Below are 23476 nucleotides of genomic sequence, written 5' to 3'. Positions count from 1 at the left end.
GTCACCATATTCTAATTTTTGAGATAGTGAATTGGTGGGTTTTTGTTAAATGTGAGCCAAAATCATCACAATTAAAAGAACCAAAGACTTAAACTACTTCAGTCTGTGTGCATTGAATTTATTTAATAAACGAGTTTCACAATTTGAGTTGAATTACTGAAATAAATGAACTTTTCCACGACATTCTAATTTATTGAGATGCACCTGTATATATATATATATATATCTTTTTTTTTTTATTGATTTCTACAAAACATATATACAAGAGCAAAACATACTGTATATATATGGAATCAACATTTAAACCCCACAACCACCCATCCCCATCCCACTCCCAATCCCAAACCCCACCCTGACCCCCAACAAACATCCCTCATACTCACGTATGAGTATATACACATGATTATAGACACACACAAAAATAAAAAGATAAAATAATAATAATAATAATAATAATTACACATCCAGCAAAGTCAGATATCCGCCCCATTTCTCCATAAACAAATAAAATTTTTCTAGTCTTCTAAAAGACTTCAAAGGTCGCCACCCTCCCCATCTCTGAGCACCACTCCTGAAATGAGGGCGCTCCAGCCAACCTCCAACCCCTTAAAAGAATCTGTCTGGCGATCATGATGCTAGTAGGACCCAAACCTTCATTTGTCTATTCTCAACATTGATGAATGCCCCATTGCCCAAAATACAGAGTCTGGGGCTAAATGAAAGCCGAGTGCTCAATAAATCACACACAAGACACTGAACCTTCAACCAAAACTCCTGAATTTTTACACACCCCCAAAAGACATGGGTTATGTCTCCATCTTCTGATTGGCATCGTCAGCAGCTGTAAATATCTGAAGAACTGAGATCTGGGAATCCCAAAATGTTGAACCAGATTTTCAAAGGATCTCAACACTCCGCTCTCATATAAGTCACCGAATGTATTAACCTCCCTCACAATCCACTCTGGTCAGCAGAAAGGGGACTTATTAATACATAATTTGGGGTTAAACTCATTAAACACTCCGGACACTTTTGTCCATACCGAGTGTAAATGCAAGATAATGGCGTGTAATTGAACTTCTCCAGTTAGTTTGATAGAAAGGCTTTGCAATGGTGAAATGGGGCAAGAACTTCCTGTTCAATACAAAACCAGGGAGGGGCTCTCTCAGGTGGATGCGACCAATAAGCCAAATATCTGAGACGGAAAGCATAATAATAATACAAATCTTGGGTAGGCCTAGCCCACCTTTATCAATCAGCCTATGCAGCTTACTGAAATGTAATCTGGGACATTTCCCATTCCAAATGAAGGACTTCGCTATGCTATCAAATTGCTTGAAATAAGAGAGGGGGACATCTATAGGGAGAGACTGTAGCAGGTAGTTGAATTTTGGAATACAATTCATTTTAATAACATTAACCATCACAATCATCGATAAATATAATGAAGCCCACCTGCCCACATTGCTCGAAAACCTTTTTATTAAAGTTATCTCTAACTAAATCAGACAAATTTGCTGGGAATAAAATGCCCAAATACTTAATGCCCTGTTTGGGCCACTGGAAGGCGCCCGGCTGAAAAGTGTTTATCGGGCCGTACGCTGTCAGAGCCAAAGCTTCGGATTTAGACCAATTAACTCTGTATCTTGAGAACTTAGAAAAGGAATTAATAATTCTGTGGAGGCAAGGCATAGATCTAGAAGGGTCAGAGACGAATAATAAAATACAATCTGCATAAAGCAGAAGCTTATGCGCCACACCTCCCACCATCACCCCTGGAAAATCTTCCTCCTTTCTTATCGCGGATGCTAATGATTCCAGGGCAAGACAGAACAATAATGGGGAAAGAGGGCAACCCTGCCGGGTGCCCTTATCCAGAGTAAAATAATCTGAAATTAATCAATTTGTCTGTACCGCCGCTACTGGGTGTCTATAAAGTAACTTAATACATCCAATAAAAGTATTCCCGACCCCGTATATTTCCAGAATCTTAAAAAGATAATCCCATTCTACCATATTAAATGCCTTGTCGGCGTCAAGTAAGATGGCCATGACCGGAGTCTGATCATTCCCCACCGACCACATGATATTGATGAAATGCCTAATGTAATCAGAAGAGCTGCGGCTCCACCTGATCTGTATGTATAAGAGATGTCATAACTTTACTTAATCGGTTAGCCAGAATTTTTGACAATATTTTGCGTGTAGGTGGATCAGGGAAATTGGATGGTAAATCTTACACTCACTTGGATCTTTGTCCTTTTTAAGAATCAGACTGATCCGGGCTTGTGTCATGGTTGACGGAAGCTTTCCATTCTTTAATGATTCCGTATAAACTTCTAACAGAAGTGGAGCCAGTTCTGTAGCATAAGATCTAAAAAAGACAGAATTCTTTAAAAGCATTATTAATATCAATGGCTGTGGTAATTATGTCACCATCAGCACATTTCACTGAGGGAATGGTAGAAAAAGACTCTCTCTGCTTTATATATCTAGCCAAGAGCTTCCCTGCTTTGTCCCCTGACTCAAAGTATGACTGTCCACCTTCCACGACAAAATAGTGTTATATCTGAATTTCAATCGGGTCAATTCTCTGAGGCCATCAGATGACATTCGGAGCTACAGCTCTGCCTCGGCACTTTTAATATTCCCTTCCAAATGCACAAGTTCTCGTGCTTTGGATTTTTTTGATGAATGAGGCATACTGTATGATCCGACTACTAAGAACCACTTTAAGTGCCTCCAAAGCCACGCCCACAGAGGATACTGAGGACCAGTTGGTCTCCATATAAACATTGATTTCAGCCTTTAACATTTGTTGGAATTCAGGATTTTGCAAAAGGGACACATTAAAGCACCAACTATATGATTTCTTTTTCTCCATATGTGGCAACACCTGTAAACACACCAGGGTGTGATCTGAGACTAAAATGTTTCCAATTGAGCAATCAACAACAGATGAAATGATGGACTTAGATATATATATATATATATATATATATATATATATACACTATATTGCCAAAAGTATTCGCTCACCTGCCTTTAGACGCATATGCACTTAAGTGACATCCCATTCTTAATCCATAGGGTTTAATATGACGTCGGCCCACCCTTTGCAGCTATAACAGCTTCAACTATTCTGGGAAGGCTTTCCACAAGGTTTAGGAGTGTGTTTATGGGAATTTTTGACCATTCTTCCAGAAGCGCATTTGTGAGGTCAGACACTGATGTTGGACGAGAAGGCCTGGCTCACAGTCTTCGCTCAAATTCATCCCAAAGGTGCTCTATCGGGTTGAGGTCAGGACTATGTGCAGGCCAGTCAAGTTCTTCCACACCAAACTCGCTCATCCATGTCTTTATGGACCTTGCTTTGTGCACTGGTGTGCAGTCATGTTGGAACAGGAAGGGGCCATCCCCAAACTGTTCCTACAAAGCTGGGAGCATGGAATTGTCCAAAATCTCTTGGTATGCTGAAGCATTCAGAGTTCCTTTCACTGGAACTAAGGGGCCAAGCCCAGCTCCTGAAAAACAACCCCACACCATAATCCCTCCTCCACCAAACTTCACAGTTGGCACAATGCAGTCAGACAAGTACCGTTCTCCTGGCAACCGCCAAACCCAGACTCGTCCATCAGATTGCCAGATGGAGAAGCGTGATTCGTCACTCCAGAGAACGCGTCTCCATTGCTCTAGAGTCCAGTGGCGGCGTGCTTTACACCACTGCATCCGATGCTTTGCATTGCACTTGATGATGTATGGTTTGGATGCAGCTGCTCGGCCATGGAAACCCATTCCATGAAGCTCTCTACGCACTGTTCTTGAGCTAATCTGAAGGCCACATGAACTTTGGAGGTCTGTAGCAATTGACTCTGCAGAAAGTTGGCGACCTGTGCGCACTATGCGCCTCAGCATCCGCTGACCCCGCTCTGTCATTTTACGTGGCCTACCACTTCGTGGCTGAGTTGCTGTCATTCCCAATCGCTTCCACTTTGTTATAATACCACTGACAGTTGACTGTGGAATATTTAGTAGCGAGGAAATTTCACGACTGGACTTGTTGCACAGGTGGCATCCTATCACAGTACCACGCTGGAATTCACTGAGCTCCTGAGAGCGGCTCATTCTTTCACAAATGTTTGTAGAAGCAGTCTGCATGCCTAGGTGCTTCATTTTATACACCTGTTGCCATGGAAGTGATTGGAACACCTGAATTCAATTATTTGGATGGGTGAGCGAATACTTTTGGCAATATAGTGTATCTATTCTAGAATAAATCTTATGGACTGATGAAAAGAATGTATAGTCCCTACCAGATGGGTTCAAAAGTCTCCAAATATCTGCAAAACCAAGATTTTTACACATCTTGTGAAGTGGGGCTTACACACTTTTGTTTCACTATGATCAAGGACTGAATTCATCAACAGATTAAAGTCTCCTCCCAATATTATATCATGAGGGTTACCAGCGGCTTGCAACATCCCTTCAAGCTCTATAAAAAAACTCCAAAATCAACCTTTGCCCCTGAATTTATGCTAACACAATAATGACTTTTCCTAATTTATCATTAATCTGTTTGAGACATTTGAATTGTAGATGTTTACGTATCAGTGTAATGACTCCCCTGTTCTTACTTGAGCCAGCACTAAAGAAAACATGTCCACCCCATATCTTCCCAAATTTTTCAGCTTCCTGCAGGGAAAGATGCATTTCTTGAAGAAACACTATATCATAATTCTTATGCTTAAGAAAAGAAATAACCTTCCTTCTTTTTATGGGGTGCCTCAACCAATTCACATTCCATGTGGAGAGAGACAATTCACTCATAATAACATTTGACATTTTGACATATTAGAAAAAATAGATTGTGTGTCAAAAACAAATTTATAAAGACCACATTCTAACATTAGAGCAACAAACAAACCCCAAACTTCCCCCAGACCAAAAACACAAAAGCAAACAAAAAACACAAAAAAGAAAAACATGCGCATTAACCCCACGCACGACAGCGCCAACCGGCGTCCATCCCTCTAAATTCAAACAGTCCATGTACGCCTGTACGAGAGCCCCTGCGACAACTCTGCCATCAGATTTCTCAAGTCCGGTGTTTCTATACAAATTTTGTGAGACAGAATTACACAACAGAAAATAATCTATAAAACAAACACCAGACAATAAGTGGAAAAAAACACAAAAAACGTGTAGATTGCCCGAAGGTGTGTTCCTCTACAAAACAAGCTCCAGCCACTAGCAGAACCTGCACACACACACACACAAAAGGGGGCCATTAAATTCCTCAGGCAGTCCAATGAATGTTCATTAAGCCGGTCCATTTGGTCATTACACGAGTGCATCACATGCCCAATCGCTCCAATGTCCTGCAAAAAATATTCCACAAAACAAACTCCAGCCGATAGGAGGCATAAGTACCAAGAACGTGCAGATTCATCCACAACACAGTCCTGAGGGAGTGTTATTCCACAAAACAAAGTCCAGCCGCAAGGCGGAACCAGCACAAAAAGATATTAAAAAGGCGCTCCGTTTCCTCTGACAGTTGAGTGAATGTACAGTGAGTCGGTCCACTAGGCAGCAACATGAAAATCACCAAATGGCTTACTCACTCATTTGTCTTTATGAAGGACATTGCTGGGGACATGTAAATACTTTGCGGCCATGCAAAAACGACCTTCCGTTGATGTAAGAGTTTCTTGCATTCCTTGAATTGATCACGTTTCTGTCTTGTCGGATTCACAAAGTCTGGGAACAAGAAAATGCTGTGGTTCTTCCAAGAAAGCCTTCCTTTACTCCTCGCCTCGTGTAACACGAGATCTTTATTGGATGATCTTAGAAATTTGGCCAGAATTGATCGGAGCCTTTCTCCCTCAGTAGATCTGCAAGTCTTGACTTTGTGAGCTTGCTCCATTTCCAGCTTATGGCCTGTTATGTTGAGCAGACTCGGGAAGAGCCTGTCTAGGAATTTTACCATATCTCGGCCTTCCTCATGCTCAGGAATTCCAACAATTCGGATGTTGTTTCGTTGATTACAATTCTCCAAATCCTCCAGTTTTTCCCAGATGCGCTCCCAAATCTATCTTGGTCGCTAGCAGATTAGCAGCTAATTCCCTCTCCGATGACTCCAGATAATCTATCCGTTTCTCAATGTCTGACAATCTTGTAACCATCTCAGAGAATTTCATCTCCATGGAAGTGATCAATCGAAGTATTAAAGCAAGATCCTCCAAGTCCACAACAACCTTCGTCAGCATTGCCGATACATTCATCAATTCACGGCGGATTTCTTTCAGTTCACCGTCCAAATTGAGACCAGGGCTTTCGGCCTGTTTCTCAGGGGAATCAGCCTGAGCATGTAAGTGTCTTTTAATATCTCCAGAGCCAGAGGATTTTGAATTCTTTGACGTATTGTCTTCCGAAAATAATTAAGGATCAGGGTGTATCGAATCTCACCAGTTTGTGACACAAATATTATTAAAATTAGCAAAGTGCGCAGAGCTCGCTGTTCACACATCCGACCCTCGCATGGCACCCATGAGACCTAATGATAGATGTATTTTAATGCTTACTTACAATAAGCATGAAAATACATTTAGCAAAAAAATTAAAATAAAATAAAAATAAAAAATATTGGAAAGATAGTTTTGACAATACTGTAGCTAATTGGAGGTTTGATGTTAGCATGTTGCAAAGCTAATGAAGCTAATAAATCTAGTGATACCCTTATAAACATAAAAATACTGAAGCATAAAAAACACAACTATTGGTAAAACAGTTTTGACAATAGATGATTGGAGGTTTGATGTTAGCATGTTGCTAAGCTAATGAAGCTAATTAATCTAGCAATACTCTAAGCATAGAAATACATAAAGCACACACTTGAATATTTGTAAAATAGTTTTAACAATAGATAATCTGATATTTGATATATGCATGTTGCTAAGTTAATGAAGCTAATAAATCAAGCTATACTCTCATGAGCATTAAATACAAAGCATATAAAATACACAAATATTGGTTTTGAAACAGTTTTGAATTGTATTAAATGCTATACATTATCATTATTTTATTTATTTGCATTTTTTTCACTTCATCCAGTATTTTGAATGTATTTTCAAAATACTTCACAACTTAAAAAAAAAAAAAAAAAAAAGTCTGATCAACATTTTTCCTTGATTATGAAAACAGTTTAATGACTATCTTGGCAGTGAAAATAGAATCTAATGTGTATTTTATTTATTTATTTATTTATATTTTTACTCTAAAAACATGTACCAAGCCATCTTATTTTACAACCCCTCCTCTCCAACAACTTGTCTTATACAGATGACTTTTCATGATTCAACCAGTTCCTGTACCGCCTTTTTTTTTTTTTATTATTTGTCTAGTTGAATGTCTTGTTTCACTCAGAAATGTCCCAATACCGAAGTACAATGGGTTGTGAACACCATCTCATAAAACTATAAATTACAGAGCAAAAGGAGCATAACAAACAGGTCGATCATTCTGCCTTAATGCCCTGCACTCACCTCCAGCGAATGATAGCATAGAGACCCCTGAGGCCAGAATACACACAGCTCTGCATGTCAGCCATCGGTTAAATTAAAAATCACATTAAATTTACCAATCATGTAACACCATACAAGATGTGACATACCAATTAGCTGCAGAGCAAACTAACAAGCAAAATAAATGCATCATTCCCTTAATGTTGAATCACATAACACACCTAGAAGCAACCAAGACAACAAGTGACAAGCAATTACAATGTTACACCCACAAAAATAGCAAACTCTTAAAGATTACAGGTTTTCATGAATGGAGACAACAAACATGGGTAAATAAAAAGTCTGTCATGACTAAGTTGCCGTGTTAACTGTCTATTTAGACAAAATGACTGCTGTGGTCTTCGTTGACAATACTTTTAATTGCATACCTGCTAAGGCTGGTGTCTTTTTTTTTTTTTTTTTTTTACATTAAAACATGGGATATTATGGCAGGTTTGGTGCCCTAAAGGTTAACAGGATAGTCAAAAATGTAAATTCTCATGTCATACCAAATCTGTATTTTTCCATGGAACACATAATTAGACATTTATCAGAATATCCAAGCACTCTGCTATTTAATACTTAAGCACATTTTACCCCCCAATTGTCATTACCATAATGTGTCTGGACATTTACTTTTACAGCTCCCCTGGACCCACTTTATTTTAGGTGTCTTTAACTACTATGCACATAAGTATTTGGTACAATGCACTTATTATTTAGGCTACATACAGTATGTGTTGTTGCACTGTACTTACATTTGAAGTACCTGCATTTAATTACATGTAATTACACAGTTAACCATACCGCTAACCCTAAACCTGACCCTACTACCCCAACCCTTACACTAAACCTACCTGTGCCTTAAACTAAGTGGCAGCAAATGTGAATCTTGTGAACATTTTGCAGAACATCATGTAGTTACAAAATAAATACTAAGTATCATAAGTATTTTAATATTAGTAAATAGTAGTTTATGACTCCAAATATAAAGTGGGACCTTCCCATTGTTTTCAATGATGAGTCTCATTCCATTCATTTTTATTATTATTATTTTTTTTCAGTATAAAGATGCTTTTGCACAATGATTTTTTAAAGTGAAAATGAGAAAATAAAAAGGCAAAACCAAGGGCAAGCTACTACGATGTTTAAATACTTCACATTTTAAATGATATGCCTTTTTTTTTGTAATAATGAGAATATAATAATTACTATCTTTTTCACTTTGCAGTAATGAAATTAAAGTGGTAAAATGTGTATAATGGTCATGAAAATAAAACCACAATAATAAATAATAATAATAATAATAATAATAATAAATAAAATATAAATCTTAATGGCCCTAAAAAGAGGCTTTATTTTCTATAAGCACAATATAAATGCTTATTTGTTTCTTTTGGTTTTGAAGTAAAACAGGAAAAGCACATTTTTTGATAATCATCCAACCTTTCTGAAGTCTTTTCTTCAAAAATATTGTTGGGAAATATTGGGGAGTTTGGTATGATCCAGTTTCCCAAAAACAATAATGCTTGGAGGATGTTTTTTCTGAGTTGTTCTTAGTTCAGCACTGGGATAAAGGATTGTTAGGAGTTTAGAAGGAACCCAATGTCTCTTCTCAGTAATCTTTCCATGCTTGAATACTTTGGGGACCAAAGCACTCAGCCAGTTTGACAAGTTTGCAATTTTTGAGCCTGCATGCACATTCATGTAATATTATGCCATGGTAGGCAGAACAGGGTGCCCAAATCTGATAGTAGAATCTGCTTAATACATTCTGCTTTGCATCACAAAAATATGAAACATCACCTGGGAAAAAATCCTCTCTGTAATTTCTAGGAAACCGCAGTGAACCCAGGGCTTATCACATTGCAAACCCAAACATGTATCTGGTGGATAAATTGAACCTCTGAAATTACAGCAATCAATAAATTCCCCTGACAGCTTTGTTTGAGAAGCATTTTTTGAAATTCTAACAGTCCAAAAAAAATCCCCAGATGGCGCTAAACATAATAGCCACATTTCCTAACTTCATAAAAGTCTTATTTTGATAGTTTTTGTTTTGTGCTGTTTAGGGTGATCTGCCAAATGTTCTTAATTTCATCAACTGTTTTCAAATTAGTGTAGCCTTTCAAGTGACAAGCTAAGTTTTCCAAAGAGTATCGAAGTAGTGATAAAAATGCAACATTACGAATATTTTATTTTGCATTGTGCTGCACAACCGTATAACTGAGTGAGCTGAGGAAATAATCAAATGTGCACTTCTAAAATGCCCACTCTCTCTCAAGTAGAGCTGGGAAATCAGCAGCCTGATCTCATGAAAATTGCATTACTGTGGTGACATTTTTGCTAAATGATATTCATTGATGTATCGTGGCAGTTCCGGGGAAAAATGTCCACTGTGGCGCTAAAAGCAAGTTGTATTTTTTTCACCTAACAGATGCGGTTTAGATCTATCGAGTTTTAAATAAATAAAACCTTCCGCCCTACCCTAAACCTTAAACCTAAACCTTATGTTAGTGTCATAAAAAACAAAAACAAAGATGTGTCAGATGTAAAATGGAAATTCCCATAGCAACTGCATCATTTTGCAGTGCTTCTATGACACTTTCAACTCACGTGACAACTCGCGTGCTCTTCAGGACTCGTACCGGGGTCCTTTGCATCGCAACTGCAATGCCCTATCAGTGGAGCTACCGCACTATTTGATCACATTAGAACAAGCTTGTAAATGTAGTTGGTTATGTAATGCAAATGTTAAAATGTATCACCTTACAAGTCATTCGGTATAGTAAAAGTTTTTAGAACTAATAATCTGCCGTTTTACGCATGATTTCTGTTAAATGGAATAAAAGTAATTGTTGTAGCGCCTCTAGTTTCCATTACACCTGGAAACTGCCACGATATGTATAACAATCCATGCAATTATTTATTTAGTTATTTACTTTTTGCCAGCAAAATGCTGCTCTGTTTTTCTTTATACAATCTGATAATTATTTTAAAGAGATTACAGTCAAATATTCCTGGCATATAGCATCAATGTAATTCGCTACTTCTTATTAGTAGCCTGTAGGGCAGCTAACTACTTTTTCAAATGATTAGCTTGATAGTTGTACAATTACTTAAAATTAGAAGTAGCTTGAAGCTTGGAAAGCTACAGCTTCAAAATTAGCTTTCCCATCACTGGTATACCATAACTTTGAAAATGAAACAAGTAGAAACGTCAATACAAATTCCTATACATACAGATTTTTGTTTAGAAAACGACAAGGCAATAATAAAAGCTGACAGCATTATTGGATCAATATATACCAGAGTTCAGTGTTCTGAAATCTGTATGGGACCATGGGACCATGCCTACTTTTCTTTTTTTTTTTTTCGTTTGTGCACATTTATACATTATAAAAGACATTATATCTTTATTTAGGCCTAATTTATGTCCAAAAAAGGGAGGCTCAGTGACAATAATCAGACCAGACTAGCTCTGTCTGACAGTCTACAACACAGATGCTGATCCATTATTGATTCATGGCTTCAAATAAATTGGGGGAAACAAGACAAAGAAAAGGACAGCATAAAAAATAAATAAATAAAAAAAATTGCAAATTAGTAATACATAAAAAGGCAAAAAGTGCTGGTAATTTATATTCAAAATGAATGGCAAGATAAAAATGGCACGGGTTGGTTTTGTAGTAAAACAAAATTAACAATTACACAAAAGAGGCTATTGTTGGTGAGAGAGGATTGCAATAAGATCATAGATCCATTATCACAATGTGAAATAGTGACATATTTACAAGTCTGTAACTCAGGGCGAGGCCAGAAATCTCCAGATGAGTGGACCTTGGTGAAACAGGGTTGACCTCTATTCTGTGCATAATTTCATCGTGAATATAATGAAGCGCACCCTTTTCCTCAGCCTTTATGAGACAATATTTGCTCATTTACCTAATACTTAAGTGTTGCATAATTACATGTACAATAACAATATATATATATATATATTACAATTATTAAGTTTATTATTAGAAATGTACCTTAATAGATCATATTTATTCAATTGTAATGGGGTTGTCTCTGCGTTGTGTTGAATAAAGCACTCGATTGACACCATCTCATGCCTTTGGTGGATTTTATTCTATGTAAACGCATTGAAAAGCAGTGGTCAGTCTCAATAATCATGCTCACGCATGTTCCACCACAACTACTCTCTCGGCTGGTGCAAATCTTAATCTTTATGTATGAACAATATAGGAAAGGTATACAATAATTACACATACTATTTAAAATATAAAGTCTGTACCTGTTTAAACACATGCGGTGGTCAGTCCCAATAATCATGCTCATGCATGTTGTATAATAAGGAAAATATTAAATCAAACATTACTACACATAAAACATGGTAGCTTGAGAAGAGAGCATACAACACACTTTCATACAAGACAAAACAAAATACATGTCGATGTTACCCACAAAAAAATAAGATCAAATCAATTAAAATATTTTTTCCGGGGAGCAGTCACCCACCACAAACACTCTCTCAGCTGGCGCGAATCTTAATGACCCAACCGGAACCAGTTCACTACACAGCACCAGCCAATGGGTGGAGAATGCAGCTTAAATATAATTAAAGAGTCATACACAAAATTAAGCAAAGCAAGTGGAAGCACCTTTCTGACCCTGTTACACAATGAAAAATAAATGGCCATAGAAATAAATATAATAAATTAAAACAAGAGATATTGCAATAAACATTATTATTAGACACTTTTCTGTCCTCCTGCTTTTCACAGGTGTTGGCGGGGTTTCCTGAAGCACTAAGTAGAACATTAGCATCGCTTAAGTAGTACTTAATCTCTATGGTGCATTTCCCAAAAGCATCATTATCTAAGTAAAAACTTTGTAAATTAACAGGAGCTTTGAACCACTCTTAGGTCCATTAAGTGCAACTTAAATGTACCTTTCTTGCATCTTTCACAGTTTATTAGAGACAAAGGGACATTGAATAAATTATATTAATATATTTTGATCATTTGAAAGCCACTGTATACTGTTTTAGAGGATAAAAAAGTGTGAAAAAATTACATTGAAACAACTGGCAGTCTCCACAGTCTGCGCATGCAATGTGATAGGTCTAAATTAGGTCTAAATATAAATCTAAATTTACATGACACATTATAACATTTAACTGGCCTTATTTGATAATCATAACCACGATAGCAATAGAAGGATTATCTTATTAAACAGATTTCTTAAGACATATGTGAGTAAAGTGACCCTGCAGTTTAAAACTTAAATAAATAGGCCTAAATAAATTAATAAAATAAGTTTATCAAAGGAGGTTAGAGTGAGTGTGCAATGAGAGATTCCCTTCATTCTGTTTAGAAAGGTCTATGAGTAGTTCAGTGCTGATGTCCGTCACTTTAATCCTGTTCTTTGTGCATCTGTTCAGTTTGAACAAGGAAAATCTAGGGGGTCAATGCCTGCTCGCCCCCAAGTAGCAATGCCAAAGAGACGTCTCACTTAACTGGCTGACCCAGACAAGCAACTTGGGGGAGCCAGGGACGGAATGACCTGCAACTATGAGTCCCAAAAGCTATTCAAATCTGCTTCACAGAACAAGCCATGGAAATGTACATGTTGCTCCAACTGGGTCATGTGAGGTTGCTTCAAGAATGCTTGTTTGATTGGTAATATATTTAATAAAGAATTTAAAAGTTCTCAATGTTCCCGCAATACCCAAAGCAGATCGTAAATTCTCTTAATTCTTTAATAGAGGTTCTTATATCTATGTGATGCCCAAATTTCGTACACAATAGTCTGGTTAGACTCTCAGAGACATCATCCTCAGAATTTAAATGGACTTCCTGAGATGGAGTTCCAGTTGGGAAAACCACTCATGGTAATGCCATCCACTCAAAGTAATGGAGGAAACCCAGCACTTTAGAGTGCACGAGATGCCATGTACATGTCAAGGTAATATTTGTCTAATGGTCAGGCCTTACCCGGTCTAAAAAAGTAATGTGAATATTTGAGGATATGGAAGAAAAACTTGAGAATTCTGAATCATGGTACATTTCCTGAAACATTTCTTTTAGTTTACAGATTAGTTGTGTGAGATCCAACCTGGTCTCAAAGAATCACATTACTATACCTAAAACATTCATTTTACGTGGCTCGTTGTGCATATCGTGAATGACATGGCTGCTACAGCAGTTGCGTGTTTCATCTCATATTTGCTTTTACACTAATGGATAGGTTTAGGTTTCAGGTTTAGGGTAGGGTGGTAGGTTTTGTTAATTTAAAACTCAATAGAGCATTAACCTTAAAAACTTGATCTGTTTGGGAGAAAATTTAACTCGCATTTAGCGACACTCAGTGGACATTTCGCATCAAAACTGCCGCGATACATCTAAAGAACCAGGTTATATCCTTTTTCCAAAATGTAGCCATAGTCAAACAATTTTCATGAGATGTCACAGTCCAATATTCTTGTAAGATAAACAGAAGCTGGGACATTCATTTTGCCTAATATCTCATTTTGTGTTTAAAATAATCTGTAAAACCATTCTGAATATGTGCTGTCTCTCCCATTATTTCCTCAGTAAATCTCTCTTTTATTCTTCCTCTAAAACATTTTTTTGCAGAAGGTGTTCTATTGCCTCAGGCACAACAGGTACCTCAAAGGCCTGTGACCTAGTTGTACAACAAGCAAAGACACGTGCTGCCCTCTGTAGCAGCCGTGATTCAATACACGCTCTGAACAGGACATCCTCAGGAGCGGCATAAAAGAGGCAAACACAGGAGTGAAAAACATTAAAAAGCAAAGTTGGCACATAAACAAATCAGCATGGGTAAACAATAGGCAGACAGTGCAGCATACATTTTGGTCAAATAGTGAAGGACACAGACAGGACAAACACAGCAGAGACGTGTGATGCATTTCATATTGGTTAATCAAGTGTGACAAGACTCCTTAAAACACAAGCAGTCAGGAGCATCCATCCCTAAACAGTTTCATAAAAATAAAAAATAACAAAATACAGTATATAAATAACAAAATAATAAATAAAAAAATGAAAGCAGGACTCTATGTTGGGATGCTGACTTGGATCACTAAATCACTGATTTTCACATTAAGAAAACCAGCCTGATATCATTAATATACTGTATGTAGCTATTTTTATGTTCATATTTGTAACATTTAAACGTACATGTTTGTATATGTTTGGATAGACACTCAACTGTACAATATGTAAGTTTGAAAGCATCTTAAACGTAAACATTTTAACATATTTACAGCTTTAGAAACGTAAAATATTGTCAAATCCATTACAAATGTATTTCAATACACAAATCGTTTATAAATATATTTGTACATTTTGACTGTTTTATAGATATTTTAGATCTCTTAACCCTACCCCAACCTCTAAACATAACCATGTTTTAACAATATAAAAATATGTAACAAGTAGATTAATGTAGAGTAACAATAATTTTTGTTACAATATATTAATATATATATATATATATATATATATATATATATATATATATATATATATATATATTACAGCTGCTAATCTCACACCTACTCCTAAACCTAACCATTTATTAAGCATATAAAACATGTAACAGGCAGATATATTTAATTACAATAATTTATTATGAAAAACTGATGGAGGGAACGATACGTTGTGTTGATGTAGTGACACTAGGGGTCACTCTTGGGAGCCCCAAACACCTCTGATCTTTGAGAAAAGGCCAATGGGAATTGGCGAGTGGAATTTGCATGCCACTCCTCCGGACATACAGGTATTACAGTGGAGCTGGCTCGCAACCACTCATTCAGGTTTTGTGCTGAGGAGCCAAAACAAGGTCCCGGACATTTCAGCGGGTAGTTCAGTGTTGTGGCAGGAGGGACACAACATCTCGTTCCCTCCATCAAGGAATGGAGGTTACGAAAGTAAACAAGACGTTCCCTATCTGTCACTCACTTGACGTTGTGTCGATGTAGTGACACTAGGGGTCCCTATACGAAACGCCACAACTAGCTGAACTGTGTTGCGTGGACTGGCGATGCGAGACAGGCAGGTCATTGCGTGCCTTGTAGCCAGCGCACCTGGCCGTCACATAACCTCCCCCAACACTCCTACGAGCATCGTTCGGTCCCCTGTACCTCGGGGACAAGTCGACTGCCCAAGAATGGGGACAGGCTGGCCCCAGCCGTGGCCTCTTCTCTTTTTATCTCCCCAAAAAAGAATGAAAATCTTGTTCAGCTGGGGCCCATTAAGTGTCCACGTCAGGGAGGTGTCCCTTCCCAAGGGGAAGACACCACGGAGACCATACCCTACCAGAAGGGGAGGTAATTGTGTGGAAATACGTCACATGGTCTTACCGAGCTTGTTGGCAGTGTCGTACGTGGAGAAGTCCCTGTGGTAGGTCCTACCCAGAGGGGAGGAGCTATAAAACATGGCAACCGGTGGCAGAGGGAACTCTGCCCAAGGAAGATGCGGGTTTACCAACGGGGAAACCGTCTTGCGGAAGATACATCACACAGGGTTACATACAGGCAACCGGCGCATGTGAAGCACCTACCCCAGCACAGGGCCTATTAGCACACATGCTGGGCCGGCATCGAGTTTCTCCGCCAAATCGCCTGCCACAGGGCTAAAGAGGAAGGACATCCAGAGTCCACGACTTCGTGAACACGGCTGGGGGTTAAAAGCGCACTTCTCCCCCTCCAGGAGGGGAAAGGTGCTATGCGCAAGCGGTACACCCGGCCAGTTGTCCCGTACACTTACCTGTTCGTACCTGACAATACACGGGACGAACCCGGCTCAAACCGGAGATTGTAGAACCTCGTGAAGGTATTGGGTGTTGCCCAGCCCGCTGCTCTGCAGATGTCTGCTAAAGAGGTGCCAATGGTCAGGGCCAAGGAGGCTGCCACACTCCTGGTAGAGAGTGCTCATAGCCCCAAGGGGGGCGGCACGTCATGGGCGTGATATGCCAAGGCAATGGTGTCAATGACCCAGTGGGCGATCCTCTGTTTGGAGACAGTGCTCCCTTTCCGCTGTCCACCAAAGCAGACAAAGACCTGCTCAGAGCGTCTAAAGCTCTGTGTGTGGTCCAAATAGATGCGCAAAGCACGCACTGTACACAGCAACAACAAGGCTGGGTCTGCCTCCTCCTGGGGCAGCGCTTGCAGGATAACCACCTGATCCCTAAATGGGGTCGTGGGAACCTTGGGCACATAGCCTGGTTGGGGTCTCAGCACCATGTGAGAGTATCTCAGTCTGAAATCCAGGCACGTGTCGCTGACAGAGAATGTTTGCAGGTCCCCTACCCTCTTGATGGACGTGAGCGCAGTCAGGAGGGCAGTCTTCAAAGAGAGTGCCTTTAGCTCAACTGACTCCAGGGGCTCAAACAGGGCTCCCCACAGGCCCCGTAGGACCATGGAGAGATCCCATGAGGGAATGAGGCACGGTCTGGGAGTGTTCAGCCTCCTCGCGCCTCTAATGAACCTGATGATCAGGTCATGCTTCCTGAAAGACTTACTGTCAACTGTGTCATGGTGCACCGCTATAGCGGCCACATACACCTTCAAGGTGGAGGGCGACAGCCGCCCCTCCAGCCTCTCCTGCAGGAAGGAAAGCACCGACCCGACTGCGCATCTCTGGGGGTCTTCGCGTCAGGAAGAACACCACTTAGCGAACAGACACCACTTTAAGGCATAAAGGCCCGAGAACAAAGTCTGGGTGGGCCAGTGGGGTGCTACTAGGACGACCTGCTCCTCGTCCTCCATGACCTTGCACAGGGTCTGTGCAAGTAGGCTCACTGGGGGGAATGCATACTTGCGTAGCCCCTGGGGCCAGCTGTGTGCCAGCAAGGGGAGCCTCGGTCAGGGCATACCAGAGCGGGCAGTGGGAGGATTCCCGGGAAGCGAACCTGCGCTTGACCGAATTGACTCCAAATCAGCTGGATCACCTGGGGGTGGAATCTCCACTCTCCCCTGAGCGTGACCTGCTGTGACAGCATGTCTGCTGTGCTGTTGAGGTAGCCCGGGATGTGAGTGGCTTGCAACGACCTGAGTCGCTGCTGACTCCAGAGGAGAAGACGGCGGGCGAGATGCAACATGCGACAGGAGCGCAAGCCGCCTTGGCGGTTGATGTATTGGTTAATCAAGTATGACAAGACTCCTTAAAACACGAGCAGTCAGGAGCATCCATCCCTAAACAGTTTCATAAAAATAAAAAATAACAAAATACAGTATATAAATAACAAAATAATAAATAAAAATAGGAAAGCAGGACTCTACATTGGGATGCTGACTTGGATCACTAAATTACTGATTTTCACATTAAGAAAACCAGCCTGATCTCATTAATATATTGTATGTTGCTATTTGTATGTTCATATTTCTAACATTTAAACGTACATGTTTGGATAGACACTCAAATGTACAATATGTAAGTTTGAAAGCATCTTAAAAGTAAACATTTTAACATATTTACAGCTTTAGAAATGTAAAATATTGTCAAATCCATTACAAATGTATTTCAATACACAAATCGTTTATAAATATATTTGTACATTTGTACAAATTTCAACAGAGGAGACGGCAGGCAAGATGCAACATGCGACGGGAGCGCAAGCTGCCTTGGCATTTGATGTATTCTACCATCACCATGCTGTCCGTCTGGACCAACACGTGCTTGCCCTGGATCAACGGCCGAAGACTCCACAGGGTGAGCAACACTGCCAGCAACTCGAGGCAGTTGATGTGACAAAGCAGTCGTGGCTCCATCCACGGCACCCCAGCCTGACTTGGAGGCGTCTGTCGTGATGACAACTCACCTGGAGACCTGCTCTATGGGAACCCCTGCCCGTAGAAATGCCTGGTCTGTCCAAGTGCTGAACAAGCGGCGACAGATCAATGTGCCCCGTGGCGCCATGCTCATCTCGGGACTCGAGTCTGAAGCCAGTGCTGAAGAGGACTCATATGCATCAGCCCGAGGACGCCATATGCCCCAGAAGCCTCTGAAATTGCTTCAGTGGGACCACCATTCTCCACCTGAACAATTTCAGGCAGTTTAGCACCGACTGCGTGCGCTCGCTCATGAGGCGCGCCATCGTCGATACTTAGTCTAACTCCAACCCAAGAAAAGAGATGCTCTGAACTTGGGAGAGCTTGCTCTTTTCCCAGTTGACCCGAAGCCCCAGCCAGATGAGGTGCCTGAGCACCAGGTCCCTGTGCGCACACAACAAATCCCGAGAGTGAGCTAGGATTAGCCAGTCGTCGAGATAGTTGAGGATGCGGATGCCCACTTCCCTTAGTGGGGCAAGGGCTGCCTCTGCGACTTTCATGAAGACGCGAGGTGACAGGGACAGACCGAAGGGGAGGACCTTGTACTGGTACACCCTGCCCTCGAAAGCAAACCGCAGGAAGGGCCTGTGTCAAGGTAAAACTGAGACGTGGAAGTACGTGTTCAGGTCTACCGCCGCAAACCAATCTTGATGCCGAACGCTTGCTAAAATGCGTTTCCGCATCAGCATCTTGAACGGGAGTCTGTGCAAGGTCCGGTTCAGTACTCGCAGGTCCAGTATTGGCCGCAACCCACCACCTTTCTTCGGTACGATGAATTAGGGGCTGTAGAACCCCTTCTTCATCTCGGCTGGAGGGACAGGCTCTATCACGTCTTTCCGCAGAAGGGTCGCGATATCTGCACGCAGGGCAGTGGCGTTCCCACCCTTCACTGAGGTGAAACGGACGCCGTTGAACCTGGGTGGACGCCTGGCAAACTGAATCGCATAGCTGAGTCGGACGGTCCTGGTCAGCCATCGCGACGGGTTGGAGAGTGCATGCCACACCTCCAAACTCCAGGTGTGGGGGACCAAGGTGACAATCGCGTTGGATGTACTGGCGGGTGGGCCTGAGGCGCCACGTTGAGGGGGCTCGAGCCCCGAACTCGTGGCTGTGCTGAGTCTGGGGATGTCGAAGCACTTATCTGGCTCCAGATACCCACCATAGGACCAGTCAGGGAGGGGGGAGGAGGGACATCGTCCCCATAGTCCTTCAAAACCGCCCTGATGTGGGTGTGTTTGTACCACAGCTGGGCGCGCCGGGGCAAAGGTGCAGTGTCCGTCGGTCATGATAAAGATGCCTGCGAGCACCGGGTGTGTGACCCAGGGAATGAGGAAACCGCTCTTTTCTTGACAATGTGGGTACCGCAGCCCTCTGGGCATGCAGCGAAATCAACAGAAAAGGAAACAAAAGACTCTCCTCCCGGCCCTCCATGGGGGATGGAGTGGTTTGTTTACCACCTCTAATGCAGCGGGTCTCCATGTCCCTGGGTCGCCTGTCTCAGGGGCGCTTCGAAGCCATCATCGGGTTCTCGGCTTCCTGTGTGTGGCTCCACGCCGGGGCCGGGTGGGCTGCGGCGGAGCCGGTGTTGTTGCCACAGGGGGATGCCCTTGGCGATGAGCAGACGGGGTGCGGGACCTTGATCCGCACCGGGGTAGGATGTGCTGAATAGCCTCCATCTGCTTCTTAACCGCCGAGAACTGCTGGGCAAAGTCCTTGACGGTGTTGCAGAATAGGCCAACCTGGGAGATGGGGGCGTCATGGAACCGTGCCTTGTCAGCCTCCCTCATCTTGACCAGATTGAGCCAATGGTGGCGTTCCTGGACCATGAGGGTGGACATCGCCTGCTCGAGAGTCTGCGCCATGACCTTCGTTGCCCAGAGAGCGAGATCGGCGAGTTCTTTTAGTGACTTGGCTTGGTGCACTTGCAGGAAAGCCATGGCGTGCAGGGTGGAGGCTGCCTGTCCAGCCGGCAGAGACCTACAGGCCCTGGATGGGAGTCTTGGGCGGTTCTGCCAGGTGGCGGCGTTCTGCGGGCACAGGTGCACCGCAACCGCCTTATCCACCAGGGGAATTGCCGAGTACCCCCTGGCAGCCCCAGCCCCACTGTTTACAGGGTTAAAACACACCATTTGCAGGACACACTCTGGATTTGACATAAATTATGATATTTCAAGGATCGCCATCACTGTTATCAAATCTGCTCTATTCAGACACAATTACCGCACAACTTTTCATGCAGCAATCACACAAACTACGACCGCAAATTGCTGTTTTTAATTTTCAAAGTGTAACCGATGTGACAGATATGAGCCCAAATATCATCTAATGATGATCTTATATGAACAGGACCAATATTGGAGATCTCACGGGACGAACTGAACCCGTCTCACCACTGCAGTGCATACTAGCTGTTTGTGAATGGATATGCAAATAAAATAATGTACTACTTGTAAAATATGTCTTTGCATTTTTTTATTTTTTTATTCAGTAAAGTAAAAATCTCGGCATGTAAGCTTGAAAAGCCGATTGAATAAATCAAATATTGTTATCGTTTTTAAGCATTATATGATGCTTAAAAAACTAATAAACACCTTTAAAACTGCTCCTTTGAAGAACCCGGAAGCCTAGTTTCCTACGATGTGATGCCACATTAATTTAATGTATATTTGTCATACATTTTACATATTAAAATCAACCATATTTTTTTCTTATTATAATTAACCATAAAATTAGATTAAATGTCTCTCTTTAAATATTTGATATTATCATTTTTCACTGACAGTTATCCTATTAATTGTTTTTTTTTTCTGTAGCATTTTCAAAAAAAAAATCCATAAAAAATGACAACCATTTTCTTTTCTTTTCTTTTTTTTTTTTAACAGTACAAACTGCCAATCTCAGCAAGACTTCCTGTGAAACACAAATGCATCAGTGCCTCATGTAGCTCTATACAGTCATGATTCAGATGTCTAAAATGAGCAAGTGATTCTCACCACAGCATCTCCAGTGTGGACTACTGGTCATTAAACTCTGCCTGCCGCTCTCAATATGCCCAACATCATGTAGATGATTTCAAGAGAGCTGCTCATCATTAGCCCCCGACGAACTCTCCCAGACCCCGACCAATCACACGCCTTGTCAAGCATCCCCAAGAGGAACCGTTAGATCTGCTCTCTTAGCAAACGTTGAGGAGAGGAAAAAGGGAAATGACGGGCTCTTCTTACGACAATTTGTTTCTCAAATTAAGGTCAAGAGGGCTCAGTTAACTGTTCTTCACTTACCACATTGTGTCTTTCAGCACAGGAGATGCAGCAATCGAGTGGAATTAGTTTGTCAATCAACGGGATTTCAAACATTTGACACACATACAGTGCACGCGATAATATTTGATCAGGCTAAATTAGCGTCAAACACTACTGAACTACTACATGTTTTGACATCAAAATTGCATAACACTGATCATCAACAGACCTGATAAAATTAGCACCAGACATTACGGCCACTGACACTAAAATCCAATTGTATACTATATACAAAATGACCCACTTAATTTCAGCTGCTGGCATGTAATGCCTTCGCGGTTATAGCCACTGGCAAAAGGCTATTTAATCCAGTCTAGCTGAAATAATGTGGAAATGCCCTGCAAAAAAAAAAAAAAAAAACAAAAAAACAATTTCAGTGTGGGCAACAAATCCCTATAATATCCTTGAAGTCAACGTGAAAATAAAAATGTACTCTATTTACTTTCTTAAAATACATTCCTGGTCTTATTGTGCATGATTCATTGGCGCATGATATTGATTTTCCGAAAGCAAAAGTCTTTGTGGTCCTCCATCAAAATGTAATAGCTTGCTCTACCTCTGAAACAACTTTTGTTTTTGGCAGACGTCACCAGTCCCTCTTACTTTTCAAACCCTTGTTCTGGTATGGAATACCATGCTTCCTGATTCCCAATGGAATCCTAGTTCTTAAGGTGGAATATCCTGGTTCACTCCTGATATTATGTGTTTCTTTACACATTTCACAGCAGTTCCGAGATGTGATGCCCACTGTATGGCTCTAAAAGCGAGTAAACATTTTTAATATACACATGAGGTTTTTAAGGTTAACGCTTTATCGAGTTCTAAACCAATAAATCCAACCTCCCAACACTAAACTTTAAAACCAAAACCTAACCGATAGTGTCATAACAGCAAATGTGAGATGAAAAACGCAATTGCTGAAGAAACCATCATTTCGTGGTGCTTCTATGACACTTTCGACTCACGTGTCAACTTGCGTGCTCTTCAAGACTCGTAACCTTTGCATCAGAAATGCATTGCTATATCAGTTGAGCACAATTTGATCACACTCGAACAAGCCTGTTAATGTAGATAATGTAATGTAAATGTTAAAATGCCATGCATAGTTATTAAAAGTGTTTAGATGTCATAAGATATCATTGTGTGAGTGTTTATTAACTTATTATCTGCCACTTTATCTGTGATTTGTGAAAGACATTAAAAGTTATTGTTGTTCTAGCACCTCTAGTGTTCATTTCACCAGAAAACTGCTGCAATACATACAACAAGCTATGAAAAATAGGTAGTTTTGTCAACATTTAGGAATAGTAAAGGTAACAGACAGAGTAAAAGCCACAAAACCCATTTTGATTTAATGGGGTCTTTAAATCCATTTATTTATTTTTTTTCATTAATTCTGTATTTTAGTTCATTCATTGCCTCTTATCCAAGTGCTTTCCTCTGAGGTAGGTTGGAACATCACAATATGCTCTACAAAATTACAACTGAATTCAAGTGACATGCTATGTTGACCCTCGAGGGCCTGTTTAGACAAGCCATGATGTTCCCCAGAACTCTGCCACACTGTCAACACAAGGTGCCCATTCTGATTACACGTCTCATCTGGGCAATTTACATCCAAGACCACCTTAAGCCACTCTTCTCTACTGGAACCACAGTCTTCCTCTCACATTCAGGCTTTCCACTTGGTTTCTTCGCCACTGGACATTGGATATGTCTGACAAGAGGACCATTCACTCAGTGCCAGCAAA

The 23476-nt window shown here is 40.9% G+C and overlaps 2 protein-coding genes across 4 annotated transcripts in view; one reads left to right on the top strand and one right to left on the bottom strand.

Annotated features, from left to right (window-relative positions):
* Positions 1-23476, bottom strand: part of LOC127438682 (metabotropic glutamate receptor 7-like) — a 369836-nt gene that overhangs the window by 319011 nt on the left and 27349 nt on the right. The gene's annotated exons all lie outside the window — the stretch shown is intronic.
* Positions 3161-23476, top strand: part of LOC127438732 (uncharacterized) — a 35604-nt gene continuing 15288 nt past the window's right edge. The window contains exon 1 of the mRNA XM_051694556.1: positions 3161-3219. Coding sequence (XP_051550516.1) covers positions 3179-3219 — 41 coding nt within the window. The 5' untranslated portion in view covers positions 3161-3178. The remainder of the gene's footprint in view (positions 3220-23476) is intronic.

Source organism: Myxocyprinus asiaticus, chromosome 50, assembly GCF_019703515.2.
Source record: "Myxocyprinus asiaticus isolate MX2 ecotype Aquarium Trade chromosome 50, UBuf_Myxa_2, whole genome shotgun sequence".
Classification (NCBI taxonomy): domain Eukaryota; kingdom Metazoa; phylum Chordata; class Actinopteri; order Cypriniformes; family Catostomidae; genus Myxocyprinus; species Myxocyprinus asiaticus.
This window is presented reverse-complemented; position numbering and strand designations above follow the sequence as displayed.